Here is a 22,090-nt window from a genome sequence, read left to right as displayed (position 1 = left end):
ACTCTCAGTAGATGAATAAATATCAGAGATACATACGGTTCACATTGAAAAGGTTTTCCATTTCCTCTTCTAATTTTATTTAATTAATTCTCTGGTTTTTGTCAAGATAATAAGGGAAAAGTGGCGTCAACACAATCCCACTCATGCCTTTCTTTCGTAGTTGGAATTCTAAATCCATGAAGTCTGACATCAGACGTGTAACTATTTCCTCTGGTTTCAGCCTTTCACGAGGTAATGTTAACTGAAATATTGAAATGAGATGTTTCATAGTAAACACATTCTAACATGATCAATTGATCAAAAACATATAAGAAAAGAAACAGAACTGGCAACAACATTTTTTTAGAGATATACCTTTCTAATCCTTGTAAAAAAATTATCTACACATTATCATAAATAAAACCCCTTACCAATTTTATAAACTATCATAACATTTCAGAAACCTTAATTTCATAATTGTTACATAGGTAACTTAAAGTGGCTGACGGAAATCTGTTTTTATCCACCCGCAACGCTGAACTCTATCTGAGTAATATTGTGGTTTACTCAGATTGTTACACCGCCTGACCCGCCCCTTTAATGAGCACATTGACACTTACCAATGAAAACAGGTTGTTTGTTCCTGTCCAAATAATAACGTTCTTTTTGTTGACCTTGGGAAGAAAACGTATAATGGATTTTATGGTTGCATTCGATTTGCAAGACGTCGTGGCTTCATAAGTTCTATTATCTATGTAAATAATAAAATATTTACAATTTTAGAAAAGGAAAAGTGAAACCAAAAATTTAATACCGATCATAAGTTTGACGTTCTTATATTCCACTTGGGCGTACAAGAGTTGAAGGTCTCCAATTAATGTGTAACCATAAAATTCATTTTCTGTAATAATCCAAAAGAATTTGATAAAGTTTAAATTTTGACTACTGTTACTTGGGATTGGCTCGTTTCTTCCAAAGTTCAAAGCCAAACTATGATAGGGTAGGTGAGGGTTGCTTTGATTCCTAATTGGCTCAATGTTTTTGGAAGTAACAAGCTTTGAAAGTAATCTCTCAATAATGATGAACAGGTGATGATGGAGTCTTTTTGTCAGAGCACCCAATAGAATATTACATTTATTTTCTATTTCCTATTGCTCTTCAATGTTAACCAGAAAGAGAAAAAGATGGTACATGCTGCCACGGAGCCCCTCCCTAAACTCAAGAAAACCTAAACTAAACTTGACCAAAGCTAACCCGTGTATGATCCACATCTTATACCCAAAAGCTTTCGAAGGGAGTAAAATTTATAAAGAGATGCAAAATATTTACTCTGAACATCAGATTCTTGTCGTTGAGGTTGTCGTTGAGGTGTATGTCTTTCATCTATGAGAAATAAAACATATCCTTAAAACATGGTTCCGAATATAATTAGAAATACTTTGTGCTATGTAAAGTTCATCTCAGTCAACAGGCATAAAAGCTCAAATAAACACAGGCACAGAAAAAACATATCTTTCCTAACGTGCGTAATAGAGTAGTTTTAGTGCTACATATAGCAACATCACTCCCTTCTATCTCTAAGCTTGTGTATAGAATTCTTTATTACAAAACCATGCGTAGAGGGAGAGATATACCATGTCGTCTCCCCTCTCTACTCAAATTACTCATTGACATAAAATAAGCAAGGCACATTAAACCTAATTTAGTCTAAATTTGAAGTACCCTGACCTTGTAATTCAGATCCATGTCTGTGATCTATACCACGTCTGTGATCTATAAATATAAAACCAATTATTTTATTTGTATACAGGCCTACAAAAGTAACATAAATAAATTCTGTTAAAGTTAAGAGCATCTGCGCTTAAAGCACAGCGCGTCTCCATTGGCGCCCCAAGTACGCTTTGCTGCCTAATATTCTAGACACCAATGACCTTGGCAAACGCAAAAACCGATTTGGGGGGGACTTTCTCTTTCACTAAGGGGGAAGGGCAGGCCCAGTTAAAACTAAGCCTTTGTCAAGATTATGTTGCTGTGCAGCAGGAAAGTCACTTTCAAGGGACATAAACGGAGGCACGCTTTGCTTTTCTATAATTCAGCGTTTCTAATGCAGATGAACTTGATCATGGCCTGGTATATTAAAACAAGGTCACGTTATTGTTGAAATATGTCTTACCACTCTTTCGAAGGGGATAAGGCTCATATCTATTGTCATATCTCTTTTTGTCATGATAAGTCTCGGATCTATTTTCGTTGCGATAACTTGAATTTGGATCGTGATAATGTTTTGCCCTTGTTGGCCTGGCCACAGTTTCTACTTCATTTCCTAAGGTGACCAAAAAAATGTATTGCAGTTCATAATTTAAAATTATCTACATATATCATGAATCCCCCGCCCCCACAAAAAAATAAACATGTAATACTTTACCATATTTTGAACTCATTCTATTTGACATTTCATATATATTTGCAAATAGATTTAATATCCTTAAAAATTGCCTAAAATTGCAAAAAGAAGAAAATCTGTAAATAAAACAAATTTTAATTGTAACAAAATGAAGGTAATTCCGTACAGAAAAATGGCTAAAATTCGTTTGCCAAAGTTTAAAAATAAAGTCCACAGTTTCATCTACCAATACAAATAAAATTACGGCCAGTTTCATAATCAAACCATTTACAACCAAACATAACCTAACCAAACCAAACTTACAGGGTTTCCTCAAAATTTGAAGAATACAATTCATACTTTTTGTACAATTTTACATCACCTTTTAAGTATTTAAAAATTTGTTTTTTCTTCTGAAAGAGAAAAATGCGACAAAAATTATGGTGGCAAATAATTATTAAGGAAGATACAGCTAGTTTTAATTTTAATTGCCCTGGACAGAAAACGGCACAATTGAAGCTATAAAAAAATTGTCGTCTGCTTATTTTTGGCTAGGTTCGGTTAGGTTAGGTTTGGTTTGGTTTGGTTTGGTTAGGTATGGTTTGGTTTGGTTAGGTATGGTTTGGTTTTGTTAGGTATGGTTTGGTTTGGTTAGGTATGCTTTGGTTTTGTTAGGTATGGTTTGGTTTGGTTAGGTATGCTTTGGTTTGGTTAGGTATGCTTTGGTTTGGTTAGGTTAGGTAAGGTTAAGTATGGTTTGGTTTGGCCGAAAATAAATAGACGACATTTTTATAGCATAAATTTTGCCCTCTTCTTCCCAGGGCAATTAAAATTAAAACTAGCTCTATCTTCCTTAATAATTGTTTGTTTGCCCCAAAATACTTTTGCACCATAATTTTGTTGCAATTTTCCCTTTCAGAAGGAAAATGTTTTTTTAAAAACCGTCACCCGGAGCTATTCTTGAAAACTCCTTCTTTGACCTGTGGCGTGCCTAACATCATAAGTTTATAAGATATGTTCCATAATTTTTCCACTCCTTACTGAGAGATTGTCGTGGAGTGACGTAGTTAAACGTCATAGGTTCTCGTAAAGCAACGCCTAGTGAGGTGCTTTCAAAGGCATAGTACAGACAAAATAGGGAGATGGACTGCAAAACCTCCTGTAGTCTATTTTCGCGTCTTTTTCAAAGTAGCTCTCATTAAAACAAATGCATTATAAAGTATAGGAAGTGACACACTTATGGATCATATCTTATGAACTTATGCTAACAGCCAATCTTAACAAACTCTAACATCATCTAACCTGGCCTATCCTAATAAGGAACTGTTCCCATAATATTTATTAATTTCCAATATTGAAACACAAAAATAATGGGAAAGCAAGTTATCATATGGGGAACATTCTCATTCTAAAAAATTGAATAGTGATTAAATGATAGGAAATCCTTAAAACTTTAACACATAAAATTGTATTATCAAACCATAAGGGATGTGGGTCTCCAGAGTCCATGCACGTCCTTTAGTTTCAGTTTCAACAAAATGGCGTCACCAATGCAACCAAGTTCTTTCAATGTAACAAAGGTTATTTATGCTCCCACTATATCGAAAAGTAATTTAATAAATTATAATTACATAAATAAATATCTACGCGTACTTACGCCCAAATGTTTGAAGCCTTTTTAAACAATGACACTTTAACGCTCGACTCTTGTGCGACTTTGCTGTTGGCAGAAACTGACAGGCTGACTGTCTTTGTTCTCATAAGCAGTAAGCACGACTTGGCACGTGGACTCGTGGAGTGACAGGAGAAGGAATGAGCGAAAAACGACAAAAGAGCGGGAATATACTTTCGCAAACCACCAAGGAGTATACATACCACATTCACTGTGTCGTGATCAGTCTTGGAAATAAGGATTTTTTTTGAAACTAGTCCAACTAGTCCTCGGCACCAGTGACCCCAAGCATCTACAATATTAAACGGGGTTTTTTTCGTTTTTGATTAAACTGGTTTTTTGGACCAGTGACCCTATCCCAAATTTATTTTTACTAATCCTATTAAAACGTTGAGGGAGTATTTCGTTGACGCACAGCCCACTCGATCTCGCTTTTGCTTCACGGGCTATAGAAGCCGTTACAACTTGGAGGGGCTTTTATAGCGTGTGAAGGCAAAGCGTGATAGAGTGGGCTGTGGTTGTACCAAGGAAGGCAAGAATGAGAACCAGTCAAGGCTAGGAGTCTATATACATGGAGTGGAAATTAATATTGACTTAAAAAATATCCTTATTTCCCAGACTGTTGTACATGTGTTTACTTTGTTAAGGCCCGTTCAGACGACACTTTTTTTCTCGCTACGCTCGCTGTGCTGAGCTCATCAGATTTTCTGGCTTCACCAGCCTCTAGAAAAAGTACTGTTCACACGGCCAAAATTGTGTGAACAGTGCATTTACTAGAGGCTGGTGAAGCCAGAAAATCTGATGAGCTCAGCACGGCGAGCGTAGCGAGAAAAAGAGTGTCGTGTGAACGGGCCTTTACTTGTACTACTTAGTGTTTGTAGGCAACGAGTATCAGGCTTGGAAAATCCTTTGAGCTTAGTTTTGCTTGGCAAAAAATAGTGGAACGATTAATATCACTTGTAATTATTATTACCGTTTATATAATTTTACAAGAAGTGGAGATGGACTCTTCAGGTAAGAATTTTGAGTCTCACAATCCTTTAGATGCTGTGAAACCATTTCAAACTGGTCAACTTGTCAAAAATGAGGATGACTTGCAAAACAATGTTGACAGTGATGTACATAACGACCCACAATTGTATGATCACAATTATGCCACTCGCCCTAGCAGAGTAATTAGCGATGATATCGACATCGAAATTTTAACTAGCGAGAGTCGTAAGTCAACAATACATCTAATACTTAAGTCACTTAGACTGCCTCTTAAAAGAGTAGTTCAGTTAGGTTTTGTTATTGTTTATGATGATGGGCGAAAGGGGGCTGTAAATAAAAAATGATATTAGAAATACTGTTAATTTTGAAGGGTACCATTACTTAGATAAAGATACATTGGATTTAGTAGAAAAGAAAAATCATATAGATTATGAAAACGCTATGAAAAAATTCAATAAATATTTAGAAACAAATGAAAGAATTCCCGTATTAGAAAACATACAACGTAACGAATTAGTACTATGGAAAAAAACTAAGAAATCAATCTCTAATTCAGTACTGAAGGAATATTTTTATCTTAAGACCGAAAACGGGACATGTACGAGTGGTTTTAAAAAGATAATTTTCAAACTAGAAAATAACAAAGACAGCAGTTGTGTTCCTATTATTGTCCAGTATATTGGAGATGAAAATTTATGGAAACCAAAACCTCATGGTAATTCCAAGGTGCACAGCAGAATATTCGCCCCAACAATTTCTTCTGTAAAGAAAATGTTGAAAGAAAAGGTCACTTATGATATGAAGCCCAAAAAAGCTTACCGAGAAGTTAAACGTGAAACTTCTGAAAAGTACAGCACAAAATCCCCTAAAGACCCTGAGATAGCAGTAAAATACGAAGATGTAGAGGACATTTGCGCTAGAAATAGGAAACAAGCACAAAATTTCAAATATAATATTGACAAAAGGAAAAAAATTACAAATGACCCAAGATTAAATACGCTATTTCTCAAAAATGGCCCGTTAAAATTTTTTATTCGGTGTATTTCAATTTGTGATCCAGTTTACGTAATTTTGGGTTCACCCGAAGCAGTTTCACTTGCCATAAAATTATTTAAGGCTTCTTACGAAGATGCAACACTAGAACAGCTAATTTCGTATGACACGACATATGATATGGGGAACTTTTATATTTCGGCCATTGTAATGCGTAATACATTTATTGAAGGTGATCCAGTATTCCCTGTTTTTTATTTGTTACACGAAAAACGGTACAAGGAGGGTCATAAAATATTTTGGAAGTATGTGGCTCGTTTGATTGAATTTGATGCGTGGGGACGAAATGTTCCCATAGTTACTGACCGAGAGAAAGGTCTAATTAACGCAATTTCATCAAGTTGCCCTCAAGCAAAGATGAATGTTAGATTTTGTCAAAATCATATCCACCGTAACATTGATTTTTTCCTAAAAAAAGTTGGGATATTATAAAGGCGAGAACCGAGGAAGAATTTGAAATCCTATATGAAAACTTTTCTAAATCATGGTCGCAAGAATTTCTGAAATACATTAACGTAAACATTAAAAATGACTTGAAAAGAGGTGCTATAAAAGCGAAAACTCGTCAGTTTGCTGCGTTCCAAAATAAAATGCCAACAAATAATCTTTCAGAAGCTTTTAACAGCCAGTTAAAAGCTGAAATCGGAAACAAAGAACAAAATGAAGATCATCTCATTCTTTTGCTGCATCAGATGCAAATGGATTATTTGCTCGAATTCAATAGATGCTACCGTGGACGTGGCGACTATCATTTAAAAGGGTCGGCGGTTGACTTGGATTTGCTTATCTCTATTAATGAAGCACAATTGAAAAGCGCAGAAAATTGCATTGAAGAAGTTCGTGCCACAATGCTTCGGTCTCAGGTAGAAGATTGTTACAGTAACACAAGAGAATTTGTGGCTTCTTTATGTGCTGAAAACAAACTCGTCTCTTTTGAACCAAATACTCAAGTATATGTTGTAAAAGAACCCTTTGACGAGGCCTCTGGTCAGACTTTTAATTTAATCAAAAACATGAAGTGCACTTGCCAAATTGAAGAATGTTATCATGTTTTAGCGGTAGCTAAAACAATGGGCGTGGGTGCGCACTCCTCAAAAAAATTATTAAACAGTAGTCTCACCAAGCTCATGAAAGGCGCCACAAAAAGTGGACGAAAAAAACCAAGGGCTATAGATTTTGACTACACTTGTACTGATGCTCCTGATTCTATAAACGCTATAAATAAAACAATACTGCACTCCACTCCTCTGAAGCAGGGAAAGATAAATCTGTCGGACAAAAGTTTGCGTATTAATTTTTCTACAGATGATGAACCGTCAATGAATTTCCCAAAAGACAACCATGAAAACCACAAAAATTCGCCTTTAAGTGGTTCAACAAAACGAAATAGGCGTGAAATTGAAGACAATTCACTTGAAAAGGTCTCCAAAAGGGTAAAGCTTGACGGGGATATCGACACAAACGAAGAACTTAATATTGAATTGGAAGTTGCCGATAAAGAAGGGCTGGAATTCAGTAAAGGGGATCTATGTAATGAAAAACATTTTGAGAGAAATAGATACACAATGAGCCTGAAGTTGGGAGAAGAGATTTATGATAAAGTAATTGAAATATGTATTGGGATTTTGGTTAAAACGTTGAAGCTAGAGAAACGAGTATTCGTATTAGATAGTGTGACTTTCATATCTTTGGTTGGTGCCTTGAGTAACGCTTGCACCAATAAAAAAAAGATTATTTTAACAATATTACATTGAAACTTTCATCATATCTTCAAGAAGCTGAGGCTTTGAAAAAGGAAGTGTGGGCAATTTTGCTACCAAACACACCACTTGGAAAAGTAAATCACTGGCTGCTGGGATTAGTGTATCTAAAAGAAAAGAAAATATTTATTTTGGATAGTATGCTTCAAAAACCTTATGAGTTGCGTCACCATTTCAAATGCATATTGGTTTTATTAATGCTGGCATTCGACCGCCGTGGCGAAAAGCTGGAAGTCGATGACTGGTTATTAGGGGCTAGTACAGACTGTCCAGTTCAATTGTCCTCGCCTTCGGATGAGAAGTCATGGACAAATGACTGTGGTTTATTTATAGTATATTACATATTAGGCATTTTGAAAGGAACAAAAACTGAAATGCCGAATGACAGCCTTTCTGGTAGAAAGTGGGCGTTACGTCTCTTGTCTAAGACAAGTAATGAGGAATTTGAACAATTGCGTGTGTTTCACCAAATGAAATTTGGGGATCTAGAAAATCACAATTTATCAAAAGTGAGAGAATATATTTTCAAGCTTATCAAAGGAAAGACGGAATTAAAACTTTTAAGCCTTAAAACCGAAGAAGAAACTAGTAAGTGGTTAAAGGACACACCATCAATTAATTAAAACCTAAAATTAATCAAATACATTAGACCCTGGTATTATTTTTAGGGGGCTAGCAATCCCATTGAACTGCTCGAAGCTACTCAACATTAGCGAAAGAACAGGATAGCTGTGGCTAGAGACTGTCGTTCGGCCATTAAGGGGACCGAACCAAAACTCACCTATCCTACCCTATCGTAGTTACATTTTGAAGTTTGGGAGAAACGAGCCATTCCCATCGCCCAGAAGTTTCACTCACAGGAGGGTGCCACGATCATTCCCGACTCTTGAATCATTCTGAATTGTAAGGTACATTTCAAAAACAGAAATGGGCGTTCCTCTGAATGGTAAGTTGGTAAGGCAAACTATTTATGCGTGCGTCCCTTATGAAATTAAATTGTATCATTGTAATTCGATTATAAATGCAAAATAAAATTTTATTTTTATGATATAAAAATGTGTGATTTTTTTAATTATCTATAAATTTCCTACTCTAACAATGCCTGTAATGCCATGGGAGAAGCAAACTCCACAGGGGCGGGACCAGCTTTAGAAGTACCTTCCCACTAGGCTCCCGCGTGTAGCGAACGCGGGCCCCGTCTGGGCGTTGTCTCATGGCGGACCTCTTATGTCGACCCAGCCCCTGTGCGTTGATTTCTCAAATATTTACAGAAATGGTCTATTGGAACAGAATTTATAGTTCATTATGGTTAAGGGAACTTAAGACAAAAACCCATGTAACATGCATCCTGTGAAGTGTGGATCTTTATGTAAAAAGCCTGAGGAAGACTACTTTTCATTTCTTTGGCTCGATAAAGGGAGCGAACCGCCCCATCTCTTACTAGGGTTACCATACACTTATGGTTAAAAAAAAACTCCAACGAGAGGGCGCAGTGACGTCATAAGTTTCATACTGGAAAGTGGCAACAATGATGTTTCTAAGTGGCTACTTTTTTATATTATAAAAGTTAAATTTAAGCCATTCGGAATCTTTAAAATCTATTTTTAGTAGGCCTAAAATAGCAGAGATTAAAACGCCATTCTTTCAGGAGATTTTTGCCAGTATATCCAAGGATATTTTGAGTGTTACCTCTGAACCAATTAATGACATTATGAAATAAATTGTTATTTCCACTTTTAAAAGTTTGAAACCTTCGTAGTATATTTGTTACGTAAATATTTCAACTTATTCGAATGAATAGGATAATGGATATTGCTTGAAGACCAACCGTCACCATAGGGAACTAGGGATTCACTTTCGTATACTTTGTATTTCCCGCCGATTGGTATTTGGACCAGACTTAGAAATAGCACACGTCCACTGGTCCTAAACCAGTTTATTAATTGCTTGGACTAGTTTTTTAATTCAAAAGTGGGGGTTACTGGTCCTCAGGACCAGTTTATTAATTGGAAATCTATAGGAGAACAAAGGCTGGGACCAGTCCTGAGACCAGTTAATTATTTCGGGGACTAGGGGGGTCACTGGTCCCAAGGACTAGTTTAAAAAATATCCTTATTTCCCAGACTGATGGAGAGGGCCATGGTCTAACTCTAAACCGAACGTCCGGGAGTCCGGGACTGCAATGGAAAGATGATGTTAAATGTCTACTGCTTTGTTGTCTAACAGATAAGATTTCCTGTGTTGTAGATTTCCTGATTCGGATTTGACTGTTGACATTGTCATTTGGAAGCGTTGCATCTGCTTTGACGAAAGTGTGATTTTTTGAGTGATTGTTAGAAATCTAGGTATTTTTTCCATCATGAAGCGAAGGGAGAAGAGACTAAGTAAATTAAGTCGGAGTTACGTTAAATCCAATTCGAATTCAAACACAACTGAAGACCATTCACCTTCAAAAGTTGATAAAAACATTGAAATTGCAACTGATGCCTCGATCTATAAAGACGAGTCAGCTTCAAAACCATATGAAATGGCAGCTATCGGCTCGATCTATAAAGACGAGTCAACTTCAAAACCATGTGAAATGGCAACTATCGGCTCGATCTATAAAGACGAGTTAACTTCTAAACCTAATGAAATGGCAACTAATGGCTCGATCAATAAAGACGAGTTAACTTCGAAACCTAATGAAAATGTAACTAATGGCTCGATCTATAAAGACGAGTTAACTTCAAAACCTAATGAAAAGGGAGATATAAGTATTCCCTTTCTCTCAAATGATGAATTGTCATCTGATTGTGAAGGTTTATTTTTTGGTTGTGGAAATTCTTTTTCTGATACAACACATGAGCATATTTTTTCTGTTTCGAATGAAGAATCATCAGAATCTGAGTTTAGCCATTTTGATTTTGAGCATGAATCAGATTCAACCTCTTTTAGTCCTGATAATAAATCACTTTTTAGCCCTACTAAACATTCAAAAACATTCATCGCCAAAGGTCAAAATGAATGTTCCATTAACACCTGCAATGTTGAAAGTTATAACAGCAGAAGCTCGGACATCCCCTCAGAGAATGTTAATCAGCCTCATAAATTACAGGGCATTACACGCCCATTTTTGGAAAATATTGATGAGCTATTGTCATTAGAAAAAGCTGAGGCTATATTAAGAGAGATTGAAGAAAGCAAGTTCTCGGGCCCAGTATTTAATGGTAGTATTCCAATAGATACAGAAATATAAAATGGAGATATTTTTGCCTTTTTTGTTCCTAAAAGAAATCTTTCCGCTGTTTACATGGATGGTTATCTTTGGAAAGCCACATATAACAACAAACGAAAAAAACTTTCAGTTATACAAACATACCATTACATAAGAATTGATCACTCTGTAAAGGTGACAAGTGGTTTTAAAAAAGTATCATATTACTTGCGTGACAGTATTGCTTTAAATGACAATGCAATACTGATTCAGTATCAAGGCGAAGATAAGGTATTACAATCAAAATCAAGAAAAACAAAGGAATTTAAAAGGATATGCAAGACTACAGCTAAAAATTCGCATGTTATTGCAGATTCTATGAAACAGGAACCACCTGAAAAAAGGAGCTTTTAGAAATATCATGTCCAGAGAATCCAAGCCAAATTTGGAAACTGTCCTAGCTTTTACAAGAGTATAGGTATATTGAAAAAGGGTCCCTTAAGCAAAGTAATACTAAGATTCATGTCACATGACGAGGTTTTTGTAATTTTTGGCGCGCCTGAAGCAATAACCTTAGCTCAGAGAGTCTTAAAATCTTCTGCCAAAAAAAAAGTAAAAAAGCTGAACTCTCATACAATACCTCTTTTCAAATTGCTGGATTTCATGTCTCTGAGGTTGGTCTCACAAACTCAGAATTACCAGAGATGACTAAATTTCCTATTTTATTTCTATTACATGAAAACTCAAGTTCAGATACTGAATTTTTTTTTGGAAGCATTGTGTTTTTCCTATGCTTCAATTTAAAAAATGTAGAAGAAATATTATTATAAATACATACGACGAACAGAGAATTACTGATGCCATATCAAGAAACTGCCCCTTTACCAAAAAGAATATTAGGTATGGCCCAAAATATGTTAATGATGTGTCATCAAACACTGACATAAGCCCTTGTTACAGCAATCAACTTACTGATAGAAACATTGTGCAAAATTTGAAACCAGACGAATTAATTTTATCGTTGTATCTCATACAAATCAGCATTTTAAGGGAATTTAACAATATCTATGAAAACTTAAATGAGAAGAAAATTATGTCAAAATTACAAATAGTTTTGTCATGTGTTGAATTTGGCAATCCGCATGAAATTGTCCGCAATGTTAAACGGGGCACCTGCACCTTCAACACGAAAGCTAGTGGTTTTGAGGCTACGAAAACTAACGTCATTGGCTATGACCCCCACCACAAGGTACATGTCATTGAGAATCATCTATGCAAGAAAATAAACTCAAAATTTTCATTAGTAGAAATAGATAAAAATAAGTGTTCATGCAAGTCGCGCCATTGTTACCATATTGCAGCAGTGAAAAAAGAAACTGAAAAGGCCAATGAAATTCTTCGAAATAAAAAGGCCAGATCTAAAAATTTTAAAGATATTGATTTCGATGATGAAATGGATGTGGCGATTAGTAGGAATCAGGGAAATATTACATTTCATGGAGGAAACGAATTTCATGACTCTGAATTTGAAAATAATCTTATCGACGAAGAATCTGCAACACGGGTTCACAAATCAAATGTAAAAATACCTGAAGGCGAAGGTGGCGTACAAAAAATAGACCCAAGCATCAAAGAGTTACCTTCAGTACCAGAGTCGAAATGCAAATCCGTACCATTACTGGCTATTGCTATAGAACAGGATGAAAAATGTTTAACACGGCTGGTCATATCAAACGTAAAAATACCCGATGACCAAGGTGACTTACATAAAATCTGCACTAGCATCAAAGAAGTACCTGAACCAAAAGGCAATTCCATAACATTACAGGCTACTGGTGTAGAAAAGACCTGCAATCGAAAAAGGGACACAGAAACCGTTTTTAAAGCCAAAAAAGTTAAAACGTTCATCCAGGAAAAATCAGACATTGTTCAAGAATGGGATTTCGAATATAATGCCTCCGAAATAAAAGAAGTAAACGCAAAAGGTTACGAGGATATGGAAATAGTTCGAAGTGGTTGTTCTGGGAAGCCTGGTTTTATCCAGTGTGCAATGCAAACTTTGGTTGATCGTTTGGGATTTTTCAATAATGTTCTAGTCATAAGTCACGGAACATTTTCAAAACTGTTCAAAGTGGTAAAAACTATACACAATAATGAGCAAGAAATACATAAATCTCAAGTTATTTCTGAAGTACTGGCATTTCTACACAGAAATGAGGCTGGAAATAAAGATATTTTGGCCACTATTTTGCCACGCTGCACTGGTATTTTAAACACGCATTGGCTACTTGGATTGATTTGTTTAAATGAAAGAAAAATTTTTATTTTGGATGGTTTTGTCATGAAAACACCTGAACTGCAATGGCATTTCAAAACATTATTAGCCTTTGCAATGATGGCATTTGAAGATGCAGGAGTTAAATTGGAAATGAGAGAGTGGTCATTAACCAAAGCAATGGCCAGATGACAGCTGTTCATTTTTGATGTATTACTTTAAGTCTGTTTTAACTGCTACTAAAAGTAAAATTCCGAAAAATAAGTAGGAAGGTAGAAAATGGGTAGTTTACATCAAGTCAAAGTCAATCAATGATAACACACAATTTGATCTAAAATCTAGAACCTACGATAATCAGAGAAAAATTTGTCTAGTTTTGAAATCATTGAAAATTATAGCTGATTTAAGAAATGACCTCCAATTTCTTTTACAGGAGACAGAAGAACAAACTTCCAAATTGATGGAGAAATACGTAAACCCAAATTTCACGATATGTGGCTTTGGACCAAAAAATTGCGTCTCAAGTAACAAAGCGGAGAAACAAATACTTTGTGTTGTGTGTAGAAATTGGTTTCATTTGTCATGCCAAAAACTTCGCAAAAATGCCAAAAAAAATTATTACCATTCTACGGATTGCAAAAAAAAAAGAAATAAACAATCTATAGTCGTTTCCATCCTTAGAAGGCCACAGAAAAATATTATAGGCGTAACTGTTCGATTAAAAATACCAATGGGCGTATACTACTTTTTTTGACCCTTTCTAAGGGTGTAAAAGACTATAGATCATAATAAGATATTTTTCAATTATAGAACTCAGTCCCAAAGGGTTTGAGCTTTACTTTAGTGGTGAATAATTCTCCAGGAATAATTTGAAGTATAGGTGGGACACCACTCACCAGTATTTGAGGTATAGTTCGGTCACCACTCACCACTATTTCAGATATACTTGGGTCACCACTCACCAGTATTTCAGGTAACTTTAATTTCTTTCCAATTTATGTTTTCAGTTAAATTTTGCCTCGTTCTTCAGTTCTGGTAAAGACAAGAAGGTTAACCAGTTGCTTAGTTTTCTGTTTTCAAAATACTTAATGAAAAATAAAAACTAAAATTGTTCTTATGTACTTTGTTACTTTTAATTATTTATATCAATTTCATAAACAAAAAGATGTGTTCTGGCTTATTATAAGAATGGTGTGTTAGGATTTTGAAGAAAGGTGTGAAAAACGAAGATTGGTCTGTTGTGAAATTTAGGAATCTTAAATTTAGGCTTTTTTACATTGAAAAATGAGTTTGAACGATTTAAATTTGGCGCTTGAGAGTGGCTGGATAACCCCATTGGTCAAAGTGAAATGAGCGCGCTACCTTGCGTTAGATTCTCGAAGCTGAAAAGGTGTGCCGTTTAGTGTTTTAATAAGCCTCGGTGTTCCACGGGTATTCCAAGGGGAAATTGCTTATGGTGCGTGGCCGTTGTGAAAGTAGGTGTGCGCGGCGCACACTTATAACAAGCCCGTCGCTTACGCGAAGCCTGGCCTTTTCATAGGGATGGGTACCGGCTAAGGGAAAGGTGTGCAAGTTTTACCAGTTGTGAATGGGATGTTTGCCGGCAATGGGATCGAGGTGTGCTAGCTTCAAGTTCAGGCCGTTGTGAAAAGAAGGTGTGCCGGCGCGGATTTTCCAGCTGTCGCAAAACTTAAGCTAAGCCTCCGCCTTTGGAGGATTACTTTACCGGGAAAGGGGAGAGTTTTTCGGCGGAGGGATAGGAGTTTTGCCGGCTTGTGAAAAAGTAGACAGGTGTGCTGGGAGTGTATGAGATAGGGGTGCTAGTATAGGAGGAAGTTGTGAAAGAATAGACAGGTGTTCTGGAATAGTTTAAGAAAAAGTGTGCCAGGTGTGCTATCGGGAAGGGTTGTGAAAGAAAGTATAAGTGTGCTGGGAGTAAATGAAAAAGGTGTGCTAGTATCGGAAAGGGTTGTGAAAGAAAGTATAGGTGTGCTGGGAGTAAATGAAAAAGGTGTGCTAGTATAGGAGGAAGTTGTGAAAGAATAGACAGGGGATCTGGAATAGTATAAGAAAAAGTGTACCAGGTGTGCTATCGTAAGGGGTTGTGAAAGAAAGTATAGGTGTGCTGGGAGTAAATGAAAAAGGTGTGCTAGTATCGGAAAGGGTTGTGAAAGAAAAGACAGGTGTGATGGGATAGTACAAGAACGACGTGAAGAGTAAAATAAGCGAGAAATATTAGTTTTTGTTTCCTTTACATTGAAAAATGAGTTTGAACGATTTAAATTTGGCGCTTGAGAGTGGCTGGATAACCCCATTGGTCAAAGTGAAATGAGCGCGCTACCTTGCGTTAGATTCTCGAAGCTGAAAAGGTGTGCCGTTTAGTGTTTTAATAAGCCTCGGTGTTCCACGGGTATTCCAAGGGGAAATTGCTTATGGTGCGTGGCCGTTGTGAAAGTAGGTGTGCGCGGCGCACACTTATAACAAGCCCGTCGCTTACGCGAAGCCTGGCCTTTTCATAGGGATGGGTACCGGCTAAGGGAAAGGTGTGCAAGTTTTACCAGTTGTGAATGGGATGTTTGCCGGCAATGGGATCGAGGTGTGCTAGCTTCAAGTTCAGGCCGTTGTGAAAAGAAGGTGTGCCGGCGCGGATTTTCCAGCTGTCGCAAAACTTAAGCTAAGCCTCCGCCTTTGGAGGATTACTTTACCGGGAAAGGGGAGAGTTTTTCGGCGGAGGGATAGGAGTTTTGCCGGCTTGTGAAAAAGTAGACAGGTGTGCTGGGAGTGTATGAGATAGGGGTGCTAGTATAGGAGGAAGTTGTGAAAGAATAGACAGGTGTTCTGGAATAGTTTAAGAAAAAGTGTGCCAGGTGTGCTATCGGGAAGGGTTGTGAAAGAAAGTATAAGTGTGCTGGGAGTAAATGAAAAAGGTGTGCTAGTATCGGAAAGGGTTGTGAAAGAAAGTATAGGTGTGCTGGGAGTAAATGAAAAAGGTGTGCTAGTATAGGAGGAAGTTGTGAAAGAATAGACAGGGGATCTGGAATAGTATAAGAAAAAGTGTACCAGGTGTGCTATCGTAAGGGGTTGTGAAAGAAAGTATAGGTGTGCTGGGAGTAAATGAAAAAGGTGTGCTAGTATCGGAAAGGGTTGTGAAAGAAAAGACAGGTGTGATGGGATAGTACAAGAACGACGTGAAGAGTAAAATAAGCGAGAAATATTAGTTTTTGTTTCCTTTACATTGAAAAATGAGTTTGAACGATTTAAATTTGGCGCTTGAGAGTGGCTGGATAACCCCATTGGTCAAAGTGAAATGAGCGCGCTACCTTGCGTTAGATTCTCGAAGCTGAAAAGGTGTGCCGTTTAGTGTTTTAATAAGCCTCGGTGTTCCACGGGTATTCCAAGGGGAAATTGCTTATGGTGCGTGGCCGTTGTGAAAGTAGGTGTGCGCGGCGCACACTTATAACAAGCCCGTCGCTTACGCGAAGCCTGGCCTTTTCATAGGGATGGGTACCGGCTAAGGGAAAGGTGTGCAAGTTTTACCAGTTGTGAATGGGATGTTTGCCGGCAATGGGATCGAGGTGTGCTAGCTTCAAGTTCAGGCCGTTGTGAAAAGAAGGTGTGCCGGCGCGGATTTTCCAGCTGTCGCAAAACTTAAGCTAAGCCTCCGCCTTTGGAGGATTACTTTACCGGGAAAGGGGAGAGTTTTTCGGCGGAGGGATAGGAGTTTTGCCGGCTTGTGAAAAAGTAGACAGGTGTGCTGGGAGTGTATGAGATAGGGGTGCTAGTATAGGAGGAAGTTGTGAAAGAATAGACAGGTGTTCTGGAATAGTTTAAGAAAAAGTGTGCCAGGTGTGCTATCGGAAAGGGTTGTGAAAGAAAGTATAAGTGTGCTGGGAGTAAATGAAAAAGGTGTGCTAGTATCGGAAGGGGTTGTGAAAGAAAGTATAGGTGTGCTGGGAGTAAATGAAAAAGGTGTGCTAGTATCGGAAGAGGTTGTGAAAGAATAGACAGGGGATCTGGAATAGTATAAGAAAAAGTGTACCAGGTGTGCTATCGTAAGGGGTTGTGAAAGAAAGTATAGGTGTGCTGGGAGTAAATGAAAAAGGTGTGCTAGTATCGGAAAGGGTTGTGAAAGAAAAGACAGGTGTGATGGGATAGTACAAGAACGACGTGAAGAGTAAAATAAGCGAGAAATATTAGTTTTTGTTTCCTTTACATTGAAAAATGAGTTTGAACGATTTAAATTTGGCGCTTGAGAGTGGCTGGATAACCCCATTGGTCAAAGTGAAATGAGCGCGCTACCTTGCGTTAGATTCTCGAAGCTGAAAAGGTGTGCCGTTTAGTGTTTTAATAAGCCTCGGTGTTCCACGGGTATTCCAAGGGGAAATTGCTTATGGTGCGTGGCCGTTGTGAAAGTAGGTGTGCGCGGCGCACACTTATAACAAGCCCGTCGCTTACGCGAAGCCTGGCCTTTTTCATAGGGATGGGTACCGGCTAAGGGAAATGTGTGCAAGTTTTACCCATTGTGAATGGGATGTTTTGCCGGCATTGGGATCCTTCGATAGTGTAAGATCGAGGTGTGCTAGCTTCAAGTTCAGGCCGTTGTGAAAAGAAGGTGTGCCGGCGCGGATTTTCCAGCTGTCGCAAAACTTAAGCTAAGCCTCCGCCTTTGGAAGATTACTTTACCGGGAAAGGAGAGAGTTTTTCGCCAGAGGGATTGGAGTTTTGCCGGCTTGTGAAAAAGTAGACAGGTGTGCTGGGAGTGTATGAGATATGGATGCTAGTATAGGAGGAAGTTGTGAAAGAATAGACAGGTGCTCTGGAATAGTTTAAGAAAAAGTGTGCCAGGTGTGCTATCGGAAAGGGTTGTGAAAGAAAGTATAAGTGTGCTGGGAGTAAATGAAAAAGGTGTGCTAGTATCGGAAAAGGTTGTGAAAGAAAGTATAGTTGTGCTGGGAGTAAATGAAAAAGGTGTGCTAGTATCGGAAGAGGTTGTGAAAGAATAGACAGGGGATCTGGAATAGTATAAGAAAAAGTGTACCAGGTGTGCTATCGTAAGGGGTTGTGAAAGAAAGTATAGGTGTGCTGGGAGTAAATGAAAAAGGTGTGCTACTATCGGAAGGGGTTGTGAAAGAAAGTATAGGTGTGCTGGGAGTAAATGAAAAAGGTGTGCTAGTATCGGAAGAGGTTGTGAAAGAAAGTATAGGTGTCCTGGGAGTAAATGAAAAAGGTGTGCTAGTATCGGAAGAGGTTGTGAAAGCAAGTATAGGTGTCCTGGGAGTAAATGAAAAATGTGTTCTAGTAACGGAAGAGGTTGTGAAAGAAAGTATAGGTGTGCTGGGAGTAAATGAAAAAAGTGTGCTAGTATCGGAAGGGGTTGTGATAGAATAGACAGGTGATCTGGAATAGTATAAGAAAAAGTGTGCCAGGTGTGCTATCGGAAGGGGTTGTGAAAGAAAGTATAGGTGTGCTGGGAGTAAATGAAAAAGGTGTGCTAGTATCGGAAGGGGTTGTGAAAGAATAGACAGGTGATCTGGAATAGTATAAGAAAAAGTGTGCCAGGTGTGCTATCGGAAGGGGTTGTGAAAGAAAGTATAGGTGTGCTGGGAGTAAATGAAAAAGGTGTGCTAGTATCGGAAGAGGTTGTGAAAGAAAGTATAGGTGTCCTGGGAGTAAATGAAAAATGTGTTCTAGTATCGGAAGAGGTTGTGAAAGAATAGACAGGTGATCTGGAATAGTTTAAGAAAAAGTGTGCCAGGTATGCTATCGGAAGGGGTTGTGAAAGAAAGTATAGGTTTGCTGGGAGTAAATGAAAAAGGTGTGCTAGTATCGGAAGATGTTGTGAAAGAAAAGACAGGTGTGATGGGATAGTACAAGAACGACGTGAAGAGTAAAATAAGCGAGAAATATTAGTTTTTGTTTCCTTTACATTGAAAAATGACTTTGAACGATTTAAATTTGGCGCTTGAGAGTGGCTGGATTACCCCATTGGTCAAAGTGAAATGAGGGCGCTACCTGGCGTTAGATTCTCGAAGCTGCAAAGGTGTGCCTTTTGCTAAGCCTTGGCACGCCGCCTTCGAGTCGACGGGGAAACGAGTCCCTCCCGTACCGGTTGTGAAAAGAAGGTGTGCCTGCGCGGCAGCGGATTTCCAGCTACCGCAGCCTACCGCAAAACTTACGCTAAGCTTCGGTCTTTCTAGGAATAGGCCTATAATGTTTTTTTTTTGATTTTAGTAAAATAAATTCGTTCCTTCATATTTTTGTTGATTTCATTAAAATCAGTGTGTACGGGCTGTGCTTATGTTAATTCTTTGTATTTGCGGAAATTAGCAGTGTGATAAAAACAACTTTTGAAAGGCGATGCGAAATAGGTATTTTAAGGCGTTGTGAAAAGTGTCCTGTTGTGAAAGGTGTGCCTTTTAGGGTCCATCATCGCGATCACCGATTGGCTCTCAATCAACCAATCCCGCGCGATGGTCACTGGGAGACAGACGACATGGCGGGTCCGTATTTTTCGTTTTGAGACTAATTAAATGCTAAGATTATTTATTTTTTTTAATATTTTTCCTTTCATATTTAGAAACAGGCCGTTCTTTTGCCTGAACTTTTCCTTTAATCAAACCTTTAATAGTCAACGTGAGATAGGCCGAAAGCATTGCTTGTGTGTAAGTAACTTCCGCGTTTTATGAATGGAATGAAAATCGTGTATTTAACAAGTTGGGTTAGAGGATTTTCGATATAAAGGTACTTTTTTGAATTTTAAGTCTGTAATAAGGCTTGTCGAATGTTGTCGAAAAATTTAGATATTGTAGGATTTAAGACTTTTAAGAAATTACTGAAATCAATATTATCAAATATAAACATTTATTAAATCATAATAAAATAACATATAGCGATTTCCACTGACTGCTCCAAAGAGTGCTCTCAGGGTTAGGATGACGTCACTGCCCTCAGCGAGTTTCGGAGAGAATAGTTTCGTCAGTGGAACACGATCAAGAGGTCCGAGCGCGCTCTGAATAATCAAAATTGGGGCCGGAAACGAAATTGTAATAAAGTGTGTATATCTTGACGCAAATGGGCTGAAACCAATTAATAGACTTAACATTTCAATTAATTTACAAAATATCTATTTTGAATAATGATCGACAACGTCTCTGAAATAATTATTGGTTTTAGGAAGAGGCGTAATATCTTTAAAGTAATGATAAAACCTCGTATTCTTCATCTTCAGAATTTTCAGAAGATTATTCCAGAAATAAATAAGCATAAGCGAGAGCCTGTCTTCTATGAGATACCGCATGGTCCGCCATTTTAATTTTATTACGTCATACTCGAGCACCCTCGCTCCGTCGAATTTTTCAGAGCACCAAAGAGCAATTCTCGGGCAGTTTTTGGGGTCAGTGGAAAACGTGATTCTGGGCGAGTGTTGCACTCGTGTTCCCAGTGGCGGACAAAAACGCACCGAGAGTGCACTAAGAGTGCTCTAGTGCAGTCAGTGGAAATCGCTAATATACTAATAGTAGTATTTAAATTCGAAAAAAGCTTTTACTTCTGGAAAAATGCCTATGTCGCCCTACGCTCTTATGGGGAAATAACCCATAAGAGTATAGATCCGTGACCAAAAGCCCTGTAAAGAAGAATGGAAAGGTTCCACAGTTATAAATCTGTATATAGACGACAATGATTGCGATCGATGGCCTTCGATAAAAAATTAGGTTTCTTCTACGATTTCGTCCCTGTACTAAAGTATTACTTTCCGATATATGAGAGATTATCTGTTACAGAATTAACATCCATTTCCCCCATATATCGAAAAGTAATATTAATCTTTTCTTTCAGTTCAGGGTTTGTGTCTTTGGGAACAGAATGTTCCCAATCTTTTTGGAACGCCCCCTTCATTAAAAAAAGGATCCTCTGTTTAAACTAACCGAAGTGGTAGCACAGGTTTTACCATTCGCCGACAGATAACGAGGCAATAGTTGAATGAACCCCATTTTCATCATCGGAGTGCCATCCAACACAATCATTGACATCCATAAACAGATTGACAACTGTGGCGTTGAATTTGACTTTAGTCTCATTCTCCACTTTTTCCTTCAACTTTTCCAGAGATTTTGGCCACTGACCTATACCCTTGTGGGCGATTTTTCCATTAGAATATAGGGAGAAATTAGCATTTTCACAGAAGTAAAATACTTTACGAGGAAGATTATTATTATCTTCAAACAGATTTTTGAACTCAGTCAAGAGTGCTTCGATAGTTATCTCTTTTTCAAAGGTAGGAAGGTACACTACCGACGCACCCTTAATGCTGAGTTCTTTTTCTCCTTCTACAATTTTTTCAATAACTTTAACTGCAGGTGACGGTCTCTTTTGCCAAGGAAACTTTCTATTCTGGGCTTTGGCTTGGCGAGCCGGGTAGACTTCGTGGCGGGCCGGTTAGACGTCGTGGCGAGCCGGTTACACGTCGTGGCGGGCCGGTTAGACGTCGTGGCGGGCCGGTTAGACGTCGTGGCATGCCGGGTAGACGTCATGACGGGCCGGGTAGACGTCGTGGCGAGCCGGGTAGACATCTTGGCGAGCCGGGTAGTTTGCGGGGCGAGCCGGTTGGCGCTCCGGGTGGTCAGCGTGGCGAGCCGGGTGGCACTCCGGGTACTCTGCGTGGCGAGCCGGGTGGCACTCCGGGTAGTCTGCGTGGCGAGCCGGGTCACTTCAGCGAAGGTGGTCGATATGTTTTCGGGACGACGAGCGGCGAGCACTTCATTCCAATTCAGCTTCGGAC

The 22,090-nt window shown here is 38.3% G+C and overlaps 3 protein-coding genes and 1 long non-coding RNA gene across 4 annotated transcripts; 3 read left to right on the top strand and 1 right to left on the bottom strand.

Annotated features, from left to right (window-relative positions):
- Positions 1-554: 554 nt before the first annotated feature.
- Positions 555-1,851, bottom strand: LOC149649712 (uncharacterized). The gene is made up of 4 exons (XM_089849197.1): positions 1,708-1,851; positions 1,309-1,362; positions 794-880; positions 555-730 (listed from the first exon to the last, which is right to left on the bottom strand). Exons 1-4 carry the CDS (start codon positions 1,832-1,834, stop codon positions 555-557), a joined length of 444 nt encoding a protein of 147 aa, XP_089705323.1. The 5' UTR covers positions 1,835-1,851.
- A 4,809-nt stretch (positions 1,852-6,660) lies between these two features.
- LOC149649711 (uncharacterized) lies at positions 6,661-8,877 on the top strand. The gene is made up of 2 exons (XM_089849215.1): positions 6,661-8,428; positions 8,509-8,877. The coding sequence occupies exon 1, from the start codon at positions 6,671-6,673 to the stop codon at positions 7,832-7,834; it is 1,164 nt and encodes a 387-aa protein (XP_089705341.1). The 5' UTR covers positions 6,661-6,670; the 3' UTR covers positions 7,835-8,428; positions 8,509-8,877.
- A 2,738-nt stretch (positions 8,878-11,615) lies between these two features.
- On the top strand, positions 11,616-12,409 carry LOC149649710 (uncharacterized). The gene is made up of 3 exons (XR_016371601.1): positions 11,616-11,936; positions 11,997-12,285; positions 12,344-12,409. It is a non-coding gene; the product is annotated as an uncharacterized LOC149649710 (long non-coding RNA).
- A 16-nt stretch (positions 12,410-12,425) lies between these two features.
- Positions 12,426-13,503, top strand: LOC149649709 (uncharacterized). The gene is made up of 2 exons (XM_089849196.1): positions 12,426-13,300; positions 13,421-13,503. Exons 1-2 carry the CDS (start codon positions 12,490-12,492, stop codon positions 13,501-13,503), a joined length of 894 nt encoding a protein of 297 aa, XP_089705322.1. The 5' UTR covers positions 12,426-12,489.
- The last annotated feature ends 8,587 nt before the right edge of the window (positions 13,504-22,090 follow it).

This window comes from Phalangium opilio, unplaced genomic scaffold (assembly GCF_054372755.1).
Source record: "Phalangium opilio isolate 3A_F unplaced genomic scaffold, DU_Popi_V2 ptg000087l_1, whole genome shotgun sequence".
NCBI classification, from domain to species: Eukaryota; Metazoa; Arthropoda; class Arachnida; order Opiliones; family Phalangiidae; genus Phalangium; species Phalangium opilio.
This window is presented reverse-complemented; position numbering and strand designations above follow the sequence as displayed.

Coding starts and splice junctions, on each gene's coding strand:
- LOC149649709 (XM_089849196.1), top strand. CDS start 12,490: ATGGATGTGGCGATTAGTAGGAATCAGGGAAATATTACATTTCATGGA. Junction 13,301..13,420: donor TATTTTGCCACGCTGCACTG/GTATTTTAAACA, acceptor AAACATTATTAG/CCTTTGCAATGATGGCATTT.
- LOC149649712 (XM_089849197.1), bottom strand. CDS start 1,834: ATGCTCTTAACTTTAACAGAATTTATTTATGTTACTTTTGTAGGCCTG. Junction 1,363..1,707: donor ACATGGATCTGAATTACAAG/GTCAGGGTACTT, acceptor TATTTCTCATAG/ATGAAAGACATACACCTCAA. Junction 881..1,308: donor ACAAGAATCTGATGTTCAGA/GTAAATATTTTG, acceptor GGATTATTACAG/AAAATGAATTTTATGGTTAC.
- LOC149649711 (XM_089849215.1), top strand. CDS start 6,671: ATGCCAACAAATAATCTTTCAGAAGCTTTTAACAGCCAGTTAAAAGCT.